This window comes from Chrysemys picta, chromosome 3 (assembly GCF_011386835.1).
Source record: "Chrysemys picta bellii isolate R12L10 chromosome 3, ASM1138683v2, whole genome shotgun sequence".
Taxonomy (NCBI): Eukaryota; Metazoa; Chordata; order Testudines; family Emydidae; genus Chrysemys; species Chrysemys picta.
The window spans coordinates 115,290,670-115,303,990 of NC_088793.1; the positions used below are offsets into that span (position 1 = coordinate 115,290,670).

At 39.6% G+C, this 13,321-nt stretch overlaps 1 protein-coding gene across 21 annotated transcripts in view; it reads right to left on the reverse strand.

Moving 5' to 3' along the window:
• Positions 1–13,321, reverse strand: part of SYNE1 (spectrin repeat containing nuclear envelope protein 1) — a 488,794-nt gene that overhangs the window by 144,302 nt on the left and 331,171 nt on the right. For 19 of the 21 annotated variants that reach the window (XR_010599728.1, XR_002889944.3, XR_010599727.1 and 16 more), the window contains 2 exons: positions 10,390–10,584; positions 9,124–9,264 (listed from right to left, as the gene is read on the reverse strand). Coding sequence is in view for 18 of the 21 variants with exons in the window: in XM_065588833.1 (XP_065444905.1) it covers positions 9,124–9,264; positions 10,390–10,584 (336 nt within the window). In the remaining 3 variants the exon portion in view is untranslated. The remainder of the gene's footprint in view (positions 1–9,123; positions 9,265–10,389; positions 10,585–13,321) is intronic. The other 2 variants (XM_065588837.1, XM_008177522.4) reach the window with 1 other exon arrangement.

Consider the following 13,321-nt stretch of genomic DNA (forward strand, 5'->3'; position numbering starts at 1 on the left):
GCTGAGTCAAAGTCACTTCAAAATAACTGAAGTCCTGACTTTGCCATCTATGCTCATACTGGGTAAGTAGTCATCATATCTTCTCTCCTGTCAGGGAGATGAGATCTGTCCAACTAAGGTACTTATAGGCCCCCATTTCTATTGCCTCACAATCTTTTAATGCATTTAATCTCAACACCCTGTGACGTAGGGAAATACTATCCCCATTTTACAGATGGGGAACAAAGTTACTATGTGACTTGCCTAGCTTCACATTGGAAGTCTGTGGTGGAGCAGGGACTTGAACTCAGGTCTCCACTGGACCTTCCTGCCTACCTGCATAGCCTTGACAGCTGACTTATTTCTGAGACTTTCTAATCATGGTTCCAGGATGAAGGACTTGACGTTAAAGATAAGGAAGGATGGAGAGGGAAAACTGAACTGAACTGAACCAGTCCCTTTCCCCCTTTTAGTAAATTCTACGCGTTCACAGTGCGTCAGCTGCTGTTGTCAGATTTCAGTAGTGACAGAGAGGTGGGAAGGAAGGAGAGAAAGATTTAAGCACAATCAATCTTGGCAGGGTTTTCCGGTTAGTGTGTATTTTTGGTGTGCTTTATATATAAAAAATTCTTTCCCTGCACAGGGATGGAAGTCTAACATCACCTCCTTTTTCCTCTGTGGAAACTGTCCAAAAGCAAGAGCAGCACTGATGCTTCCTTATGATGTTTCCCCTATTTAAGGGTGGGGGTGGGGGGATATTTTGGTTTCATAATGAATCTGACAAGGGCTGTTACTGCTGTTGTCTAGATTTCATGAGGGTGAGAGATGATGAAGGTTTGTTAACTAAGTCCTGGACAGGGAGAGACAATGTTAACTGTGGCCCGGTGTTGGTGCTGGATTACAAGACTCGTTGCAGCCAGAATGGGTGCGTGTCAACCCTTCAGCTTTCCCAGTTCAAGCCCTGCCCCGCTTTTAGATCTAAAAAATTGCACCAAATGAAAAAAATTTTTTGAATAAAGAATAAGTACAAGAAACTTCAAGCCAAAAGGGGCTTTCTGTTATTGCTTCCTCCTTCATAGCTGCAGTGCATGCTAGCATGCTGATATACGGTCTGTGTTTATATCACAGACATACAAACAAAAGACCGATTCAAGTAAGAGTCTCTTTATGAATAACATACACACAATATTAGGATGTATTCCCATGAGGTGTGGAGTGCTATGAATCCAGTGCGGAGCATCCTCCACACCCACTTGCTTCAGTGGGAGCTGAGCATCTCACAGAACTGGGCCTATGAGGAACAAACTATTTGCTTAATTTCCTTATGTTTCAAAACAAATTGCATGACGCGATTGCTATCTGTTACAGAAACTTTGTACACCGTAAGAACTTTTAAAATCCTTTGGGGGGTTAAAAAGTATGCTTATACCCATATTTAATATTTTTGGTGTTGTTCTCCTTTAGTTCTGATCTCTTTAGAGCAGCCCTAAGGGCTGCTGTATTTAGTGAGCAACTGATATAATTTTTTTTAAAAATGTACAAGTGTCAATTTACCGCAATCCTAGGTTTTGGGACATCTTTTTAGTATTTATACACTTGTATTTTGGTCAATTATAAGTAGTATCTTGGCATTGCCATTGTTATGCTCATGACCTGTGATATTAAGAACAGCCCAAAGGCAGAGGACAAAAGGCACCCAGATAGCGGTGATGAACAGCAGCTGGCTTAACCAGTTCATGTGTACCGCGCTTCTTTAATGTCATGAAATTTACCTGGTAAGTGTAGTGCAAGGCATCAATGAAAAGCTCATGACTCACTGCTTACTAACATCTTTGTGTAATGTAGGTGTAAGCAACTGATGCAGTTATGGACATAAACTGAAATTATAATTCTTAACATATGTTTGCCAGCCAAGCAGAAATTACCCCAGCCTAGGAAAGAAATGTGGTTTCCCCCCCTGGGAGTTACTTCCATAGTATTTTGAAAGACAATGATAATGTATTTACATGTACTGTAAACAGACTCACCGAGCTAACAAGTGGCAGAGGCAAACCACACATTATCACAGCAGGGGAGGAAACTGACAATCATGTGTTCATTCATTTGAAGTGGAGGGGGGAGGAACTAAAAAAATTTGCATTGTAGTAGACATCTCCAGCAGAGGAAGAATCATCAGGAAACTTCCTTCAAGACAGACTCCATTTTGCCTACCTTCCAGCTGGATAGACACTTATCTGGAGGTATTCTTCAGAAGAATCAATTTCAAAAGATTCACGGGACTATAAAAGAGAGGGGCTAAGAAACCCCAAGTTATCTTTCATCTAAGAAGACAAAAGGTACCAGCCCTTTGACTTTGGGAGCTAGATCCTGATCGGAGTTTGGTCAGCCATCTTGAAGGAAAGGTGTATTGAGGATTTTACCTAGAACCAAGTCGAGCTTGTTAAGTTTTAGTTACTTGAAAATGTTTTATCTTTATTTCTCTTGTAACCATTTCTGACTTTAAACCTTATACTTGTACTCATTTACATCTCTCTTAATTAAATAAACTTGTTTTATTTTTAATCTAAACAGTCCAATGCTGTGTTTAAACTGAAATGTTTGGTAACTCCAATAAAAAAAGCAAACTCTTGAATACTGATTCTTCAAGGAGCAACAAAGTTTAGTGTTTCTCTGATTGTTCCAGGAAAAGGCTGGACATTTCAGAACACATGTTTTGGGACAATGTGGGGCTAGAGAGAATGTGGAGTAACTTTACCACTCGTTAACCAAGGTTGGTGGAGACCAGTGGAAGTCTGTGGTATTGCAGGCAGGATCCAAAGCATTGGACCAGAGCTGCCTAATACATGGACATAAAGTGCATGCATTTTTTTTTTTTCAAACAGAGCAGGAGACTGAATTTTATTTGACTTTCGTAGTGCATATAGTAACACAGCAAATCTAAATTGTTTGCTAAAGCATACAGTCTTCAATGCAATGATTACACTGAAATAATCACTGGATATAAATGAAAACGAACAACCAACAGCAGCTTAATCATCATGATGCTTGTTGCTGAGTGTGGGTGTCCCAGGCAGAGAGCCACAGTACAGGGGGTTACAGGGTAAGAAGTGATACAACTCTTCACTGTTCGGGATCGCACTCCAGGATGAGACATGATCTTGTTTCTATTTTCACCAGTAGTTTGTAGCCTTTTAGCAAGGGATCTCCCATAACTTTATAAAACTGAATCCAATCAAACAGACCTTTGGGGCCAGATTGTGGTTGGCACCGTGCAGGTGTGAAAAAGTACCCCTTTTGTAATAGGTCCATGATGTTTAATAGGGATGAAACCAAGGGACCATTACAGAAACTTAAGTAGGATCTATAAAAATTACTCAAAAATATTTATAGAAACTAATACAGAATTATCTCCTCTCTACAGGTTAAACTGAAACATCCTATAGAATACTACTCGTGTGTGTGGGGTGGGGGGAGGATTCTGTATTGAATTCTATAAGGTGGCTATTACATTCTATAGCTGTGGTTCTCAACCAGGGGTACATGTACCCCTGAGCATAGGAAAACGTCTTCCAGGGGGTACATCAACTCATCTAGGATTCATCTAGATATTTGCCTTGTTTTACAGCAAGCTACATAAAATGCACTACTGAAGTCAGTACAAACTAAAATTTGATACAGACGATGACTTGTTTATACTGCTATACTATACACTGAAATGTAAGTAAGTACAATATTTGTATTCCAATGGATTTATTTTAGAATTATATGGTACAGAAGCTCCCCGACTTACACAAGCGTTCCGTTCCTTGCGTAAGTCGAATTTTGCGTAAGTTGGGAACGTATCTCCAACAATTATGCAAAAAAAAAGAAAAGAAAAGCTTACGGAACTTTTTCCATAAGTCTGGATTTCCGTAAGTCGGGTTTGCGTAACCCGGGGAGCGTCTGTATAAATGAGAAAGTAAGCAATTTTTCAGTAATAGTGTGCTGTGACATTTTTGTATTTTTTTTGTCTGATTTTGAAAGCAAGTAATTTTTAAGTGAGGTGAAACTTGGGGGCATGCAAAACAATTCAGACTCCTGAAAGGGGTACAGTAGTCTGGAAAGGTTGAGAGCCACTGGTCTATAGGACTCTTCCATAATCAGTGGAAGGGTACCAAGAAGCTTCCTGTCCTAGATTTCCCTCCTGTCTAGTACTAGCACAACTGCATAGTATTCCTTCCAAGTGCCTTGGGCATAAGCTATCCTCAAAAAGCTGGCTGACTGAGCAAGGAAGGGGGTTGTACACTATCCTGTTATAAGTGGTAGCACAGCAGACACACTACCTCTATGCTGGTTGTTAGAGAGACATCATGCCTCTCCTGAAATGCAACATTTCCTGATGTAGAAACAATGTATCCAGTGTTCAATGATTCCACTGGGGTTCGCCCGCTCCATAGTGAGGGGCAGTAATTAACTACTACCAAACTGGGACAGCAGATCTAGAATGGTAGCTTTAGATTAGTGTTTTTGATACCACAGACCGGACTAGCTGCCTTTCTAAACTGGGAGGTCTCAGGGACCACCGCTGGTCTACAGACCAGTTGTTGAGAAACACTGCCCTACATGATCACTGCAGTGAAGTGCTCTTACCTAGACTTCTCCATTTAAAAGGATTCCATCTTTAAACTGAAAAAGCGTAGACATTTACTTCCTTAAGATGCACTGGAAAATCTCTCTCTCTCTCTCATCGAGCTATTGCTAAAACCTTATTTAACCAACTATGAAATATCGCCAGGCTGATAGTTGTAGGGGAGAGACCTCAATATTGATGCAAAAATATTATTAATTTTATCATTAAGCTTGCCTGTGCCTTTAGTGAAGCTTACAATATATTTTTAAATTACTTTCATACATATGATGCTTGGAGAAAAGTACCTCACATGCATATATTTTTGTTTACTAAATTATTTTAAATATTCAAGCTAACCAAAGAAATTTGGGGAGGCTTCTACTTTAGCTCCCAAGGATGATAAACATGGCTTTATGGCTAAGAAGATTTTATGACCCTAAGAGTGTTTATGGAAATTCAGAAAAGCTGTGTTTTAAAATTTACCTTGCTTTAACTTTATATTATTTTCACTTGTGCTATATTTAAAAGATCTAGTTTTTACTGAAATTTGTGCTTTGTACAAAATATTTAAAAGCAGTTTAACAAACAATTGTAATTCTAAGGAGTGTGGTTCACGAAACAACAAAGTATGTAAAACATTTATGTTTTAGGAAAACGAATGCAGGGTGATGTTGTCAGAACAATAAATCCAAAGGTAAAGAGGGCTTATTGTTCTGACAACACCACCCTGCATTTGGTTTCCTAAAATGTAAATGTTTTACATACTTTGTTGTTTCGTGAACCATTTATTTCCAAAGAAAAACCCTTCTTGTGTTTTAAAGCTTTAGGAAAAAAACCCAAGTGTAGTTAGAGATATTTTATACTTTTGTTTGTTTCTTAAATGTTAAAATGGCAAACACTTCTGTGAAATGCATATGTTAGTAAATGCAAAGCTTCTAATATCACTGCTATATGAATGGTAAAAAACTTGATGTACCAATATGGAATCTAAGGACCTTGCTAAACTAATTACTAATGCAGGAAGCCATTTATGTACAGAAAAGGGAATTAATTAATACTGGCAGTGTACATAAAATCCCTCCCCCAAGTCTCTGGAAGACAAGAATCATCTCTCCAAAAATGGTTATGAGTCAATTTTTTAATTATTAAAAAAAAGATAAAAATTTAGATAATTCTTAAAGACTGTTTTGAGAATTAAAACCTTGTATATAAGGAACAGGAGTGTCTGGACTTTTTGAAAACAGAATTTAATTTCCTGTCAAAATCTAATGAAATTGAAAGAATATCTCAGAAAATGGATTCAATAAATTAAGTTAAAACTAACTTTAACAGTTATTTGATACTTTCCCACCATAAGAACAACAAAGGTAATTAAAGACTGTTGCATATTCATTAGGCAGACTGCATACTCAGAACTGAAGGTGTCACCTAAGCCAACCCCCAAGGCTCGGAGCCAGTGAAAGGGTAACAGCAACCAACTCTGCATCTAAACAAGGCAGAAAGAGATGTGTTTTCCTATAATTTCATTAAAATAGGAAGGAGAAGGGTATAAAAAACTGAAGTGAGCACCACAGGCAAACACCCTATGCTACCCAGCTTTGACAGCAAACACTCCACAACTCATCCTGTCCATCTCTACTAGCAAGCTGCCACAGACAGATAAGAAAAACAGAGAATATTCAAGAAGAAACTAACTCAAGGAAAAGCTCCCCAAGACTTGAACATGGATGGTGAGAGAAGGTTAACTAAGTCACAGCCAAAGGATTAGATTTAAACTCTTGTTATGATTTGATTGGGATATGAAATTGCTGTTGTAATGTAAAATACTAACAGTTTCTCCTGTTAATCACTTGCATGGTTAGACCATGTGTTCCTGGAGCAGAAACAAGGGCTAAACCTTGTTAAACTGAGAATTAGTGGAATTTAACTGGATTTAAAGATTCTTAATATATATAATTGGCCTGTCTCTTTATTTCTGTAATAATAATACAACCATGATTAATAATTGTGATTATTTTCCTTAGTCTTTATCATGGTGTCCACTGAGATATGTAAGAGAACCTTTGGGACTAAAATAGGGGGAGCAGTACGAGAAACAGAGTTGGCCTACCATTTCATGTTTCCTCTGGACTAAATATTTCTAGTAATTTTTAAAAGAAAATTACATGGTGTCCAACAACTAAAATTACCCCCTTTCTACCGCACATAGTGTTGACCAGAAAGATTTAGCCCATGTCTACATGGGCTAAATGTCTACATGGTATGTCAAGCCACACTGAAGAGGTGGAAATTCTAGTGCACATTAGCGTGTTGCACACTAACTGGTCTGCATGGATCTGCTGGCATGCATTAAAAGTTCCCTCATGTGTGTAAATGTAGTCACAATTCAAACAGCACTACTTTAACATGCACTAAGGAACTTTTAGTGCACACTAGCAGGGTCCACACATATTGAAGAAAATTTACACCCCTCTAGTACAGACTAAACCACCATGTAGACAAGCCCTTAGAATTATTCTGTAAAAGCCTTCATTTCTTTCAAGGTTAGATTACTACAATTTCCTGGAGTTCCTGCTCAGTTTCTAGGATGCAGCAGATCACACTCTCCCAGGAACACTGCTCTCTTAGCATATTACTCTCATTTAAAAATCTTTACTTTAGCTCCCTGTAAAGTTTTGCATGGACTATAAATTATTTTACTTACATTTAGGACCCGAATTGCTGCAGTCTGGCATATTTAGCCTATCTTCTCTCCTTGTACATTCCTAGACATTTATTATGATCTGAACTGGCAAGGTTATTTAGCTTGTTTAGGTTATAAACTCATGTGAATAGGAACCTAAGCATTTTGTAAGTAACCCACTTGATTGTGGAACTTTCCTCCTTTTACTGCTTAGATCATCCAGTTTGTTTCAACACTTATCACCAGACTGAAGAAACCTATGTCTGCTGATGCTTTTATCTATCCTGACATAACCAATAATTTTACTGCTTTTAAGGGCTCAGTGACATTTTGTGAAAGACACTGTGTAAATATATTTTCTACCTACTAAGTTAGGTTCTACAACTTTTGTACTTTTTATTCCAATTCTTGAGGTAATAGAATTTCTCACTGGACTTTCATTGTTCTTTGAGCTGTCTACATTGCTAACCTGATTTTCATTCTTAGAAGAGAATTTTAGTGAACTGACATTGAATTGCATTGTGTTCATTACCAATTGTATTGTGTTCATTATCTGTCCTTGTAGATGTTTCACTGTTTGTTTCAATAACATGGCCTCCAGAGTCTTCTGCTGAACAATGGAACTGCCTTTCCACTGCAGGCAAGCTTCACTGGGAACTATCCTATTGTGTTAGTGTAATATGACTTTAAAAAGCTCCTGGATTATTAAATCCCTTTGTTTGACTTTCTTTCTTCATATGGCTTGTCACTGATAATTGCCTTATTTTTATGTTTGTTCTTGTCTTAGCCAGTACAGCAGAATCATTTTATATTTAGCAATAACTTCAGAAATACATGCATCTTTGAAAGAAATTGTGGGAAGCTTAGAAGAGTTTTAGCAAATACCATAACTATACTTAAAAAGAAAAAATAACATGATATTTCTTTGGTACTGAACTTAAAGAAATACAGGGTCAAGGAAAGCTTCATGTCTTCAGTTACTCAACTCCAGACATACTTAGCCACAAAAACAATAAAGAAAAACACTGTTTAGACATGAGGAATAAAAATCAGATGTTGAAGTCAATGGAGTTGAGACTACTCATACACACTGCATATATGCATCTATGTACATGATATTGAAAGCACAAACAATAAGCCAGCCTACCAAGAAAAACAAGTGTGATGTACACCAGGTCACATGAATACCAGAAGTCTCAGTTCTACTCTCTGTTTACATATGTGACCCCTGTGATTTCATGGGGTTTGAACAGTTATAATTGAAAACAGAATTTGACCCAAAGTGTACAATGAACACAACCCCCAGCAAAATAGATCACAGTTGATATCTGAATAGCTTGAACCAATGGAAGACTTTGAACTATGGCATCAGTTGGACAATGACACAAGGCAGACAGACAGACACACACAATGTAATATTTCATCACACGAAGTACAAAATTGTGTTCTCTCAGAATGCCGGATGCCATCATGTGTACTATTTTGAAAACAAAACCATGCTATAAATGCAACAGATACACCAATGAATTAGAAAGACTGTGTAATGCTCACTGAAAATTTATTTAAAAGGTAACCAACAAAGTCTTTTTTTGCCAATGACAAAGTGCACCAAATTGGTATGTTTTAAGCTTCTTGCACAGTATTTGTAACCTTTATGTATTCGGAAGCCAGGTCCTGATTATGCTTGATGACTATTCTCAATTCACGGGATGGGACACTGAAACTGTGTGCCCAACATTTAAAGAAAAATCAGCCCAAATTTTCTGAAGAAGGAATCAACCACAGAGTACACAGAATGGGACCATGCATCTTTCCAGAGATCACAGCTGAATGAATGCCAAGAGGCAAGTACCTGGTTAACAGAAGCATCTGTATTAGCCACAGGTGAAGGAGAGCGACAGGCAGGTGGAGAAGAAATCTCACTGTTGGTTCCCTCCTCCCCAGACTCCTCAGTGACAGGTGAGAGTAGTGTGTGACAGCGACCAGCAGTCATCTGTCACAGGAAATGCAACCCCAAAGGACAGGAAGATCAGTCAATCATCTCAGTAAACATTTGCATTAGATGCAGATCAAAACAAGAAAATTAACACAATGTTGGAATTACCAAGACACAATTTAAGGACTGCTGCTTCCTTCAAGCCCCTTAGAGTTGCTATATTAACAGTTTAGGAAAGCAACAGGCAAGCAGAGTATTTACTGCTGATAATTTGTTACTGAGATGTTGGCCATCTCCTGTGTTGCTAGGGAATTTAAAAAAGTTTCTACAGCCAACACATCAAAAATAAGTTAAAGGGTAACACACACAATGCATTAGGAGAAGTTATTGAAAGCCACAGAGTAATGCTGCAGATAGCCAGAACTACTGCCCTCAATACTTTACCTTTCAGGCGTAGTTAAACGATGAAGGAAAGAATGTTGCAGAGCAGAATTGGATCCAGATTTAAAAAAAACCACAATATACTATAGTAGTAACATCTCAGTTTTGCTTTTCTAAGGTTTTAATATAGGGACAAATTCACTCCATTTTTACTCAGTCCTTCTCAGACAGAACTCCCACTGACATCAGTGGGGGTTATATTTGCATCTGGACTGAGCAAAATAAAGTAGGAACTCCAGCATGTATATATTTATTCATCCTTTATAAAATGCGAGGATATAGCAGCAACAATGTCAATTATTGCAGCATATTTAATCAAAAATGTTTTTCAAAAAGATCTGGGGTATAAAACATGCTGTAGAATACATTTGATTCTGCACCCCCAACCCCCTTTTGTCATTCAATTCAGTGCTTTTTCAATGTTTGTTGTGGTGCATTGAGAAAACAACTCAGCACCCATCCTGAAAGGTAAGAGACCTTTACATATTATTTTCCTTTTAACAGACTGATTTCTGTTATCCTCATAAACAACTTCATTCCCTATCTGTTGGCTTAGAAAGTAGAGGTGACACAAATACACTATAAGAAGTTGCAGTTCGTTCTACATCTGCAACTCCCAAAACATGTCAGCAAAGCAAAGCACACAATGTGCATTGTGGCAATTGGCTGTATGGTAGCATTTGAACAGCACAAAAGAGAGCAGCACCCAATGAACAGTAATGATACCAATTCAGTTCTTACCATAACCACAGAGGGATGAGCCGAGTGTGTTGGGAGGAGTTCTGAGTCCAGCTCCTCCATTCCTTCTGACAGCCCTTCCACTTCTGTCACTGTCAACAACATAGTGGCATGTTTGGCTTTCATTGTTAGCATCTTGCACTTGGAATTCAAAGAGGCTATTTGCTCCTGGTATCCTTTAATCTTCTGCGCCAGCTCCTGAGGAAACATTTTTTATTCAGTGGGTCAGATGCAGGATATAAAGGCCACAAAACTAACTAATAGCAATTCAGCTTCCGTTAAGTAGGCAGGCTACCTCTCCAAGGCCAGCCAATAAAAATCACAGCTCTGTGTCTCAAGCCCAGATAGCAACAGCACAAGCTGAAAGGCAGGATGTTGATTGTGGTAGAGAACAAGTCAGGCAGCATCTCACGGCACAGCTAAACCACAAAGGAGCAAGCTATGCAGTGACACCGGAAAAGCTCTCTGAAAGCCACATCTCTGTATGACACTGACAAAAGGGAAGAATATGTCACACTCACATACAATTCCTAATCTGCAGCAAATTCTATACCCTTTATCTTAAAGCGGAGGAAAGGGGAAGCTCTCTCTCTTTTTCTCCTGTTACTAAAACAAGATGAAAATCTCCAGATGGTGCATACCATGGAAATGAGGTCATGTGATGACTGGAACTGCAGAAAAAAATGCAACACTCAGCTCTCACCAGTCTGAACACAATGAGTAGCAGAAACAGATACACATAGTGGTTTAGTAAGGTAAATACATGCTGGATCACTCCTATTTATAACACATATGTGTTTGCATGGAGGTTGGAGTGGATATATTTGATCTTCTATGTGTAACTTCACACATATTTTTGCTTATGTCTTCACAGTCAAAATCCAAATTTGACAGTTATGTCCCTACATGAATGTGAGTTCGAGAATTTGGCTGAAGACAGGATTGACCAAAAGCCATTGTTTTCTCATTGCTGTGCAGTAGTCTGTGTGAAATCGATCCAATTCCCAACACTGCTAAAACACAGTCACACCTATGATGTCAGTGACTGCAAAAGGACACACAATCAAATAGGCCTATTGACTGAATGATCCTTTCACACATAGGATTGCTCCCGCCCAACAGGGGCATGTCTAGTGTTGTCAGTCCACCAATTTTCAGAGCACTAAATTCATATAAAACAATACTAAAAAAGATCAGTGGGGGAAGACCACTTCTGCTAGAGATACTGTTTCTGTCTCCATGGAGACAGGAGCTGCTCTAGTCATAGGAAACTAGACAGCTGCCTAGGGTGGCAGATTCTGACTTGTAAAAGCAGGGATGGCCAGGCCAAACCTGAATGGCGCTGTGACCCCGCGTGCCAGGTCAGAATGTCACTCACTCAAATTTGACCCGTCCAGCCCACCATCATGGAGGAGCAGCTGGGCCCAACCTGAGTGAGTGATGCTGACATCTCCCCCCGACCAAACCTAACCACCAAACCCATCAGAAGACTCACTGCACCGCCCCACAAAAGACTGGCGTCTCCCTCTCCCACAGAACTTCTGTTCTAGCAGGTAGGAGAGAGGTGGCACTCTGAAGGTTTGCCCAGGGCACAGAGTGTCTTGAGACGTCTCTGCCTGGAAACTCAGTAACACAGCAGCATATTGATTTACCAAGTGCTAACTAAATGTGCAGAGTTATTGCTGCTACACCAGCAACCACTATGTTTATTCTTTCAAATAGATATCTGTATTTTACTTTAACATCTGTTTAGATGTTTTTCTAATGCTGGCTCCCAAATCAAAAAGACAGAAGAAATGTCTATTTATAAATTAGGCTACGATTTAGTCATGGGTATTTTTAGTACAACTCACAGACAGGTCACGGGCAATAAACAAAAATTCACGGGCCCGTGACCTGTCTGTGACTTGTACTAAAAATATCCATGACTAAATCTTAGGTGCTCTGGGGCACTGCAGGTGCTGGGGAGCAGGGGGCTCTGGGGGCCCACCGCTGCTGCTCTGGGGGGCGGGGGGCAGCCTGGGGACCCACTGCTGGTCTGGACCGCTGTTCCAGGGCACCGCTGCTACTCTGGAGGCCCCTGGAGCCAGCTGCCTGGGCTCACCCAAGCAGTGGCAGGTGTGACTGGCCATGGGGCCGCCCCAGCTGCTCAGGCGGACCGGGGGAATCAGCCGCACTGGCCGCTGCAGAAGTCACAGAGGTCCCAGAAAGCCACGGAATCCATGACTTCCGTGAAAGACTCACAGCCTTATTTATAAAGCATGAGTGCCAGTACCTTTAATATTTCAATATTTTAATACTATTAAATGCAGTGGAAATCTATTCCCTTTACTTCTGGGGCTGCCCAGGAGATCCTTCTCTTCAGCACTACCTGCTCTGTGTATATGAACAACAATTAAACAGCTGCTGCAAAGCCTAACAGGTAAAATATTCAGGAATTAACATATATTGAAAAAATGAAGTGGATAAGTTATGGCAGCCCCAGGGCAGTTTGGCTTTCGACTCTGCAGGTTATGTAAACTTTTATGAAACTACTTACTCAACATCTCAATTTCCAGATAGGTGAGATACAGAGTTATAAACCGACACATCTTATTACTTAGGGTGAGCACCTTTCTGACCTGAACTAGCCTTTGACTGGTGCTCTGCTCCTTATACTCTTTGCACTTTCAGATGTCAGCAACCAAAGGGATTCTCCAGCTTCATCAGGAAGCTACGCAGAGCTTCAGGTGTGAAGCAAGTGGTTTTGGAATAAACAACTTTCTAAATCAAATCAATGACTAATGGCCCCCAAACAGTTATTTGCTCCATTTGCCATGATACTAAATTGTGAGCCAATCCCCACTCCAACTCAGGAGCTGAGCAGAAAGTCTATCACAATTCTACCCACTGGGCTTTAGTTATTTAACTCCATTACTATTATTAGGAATCAGTA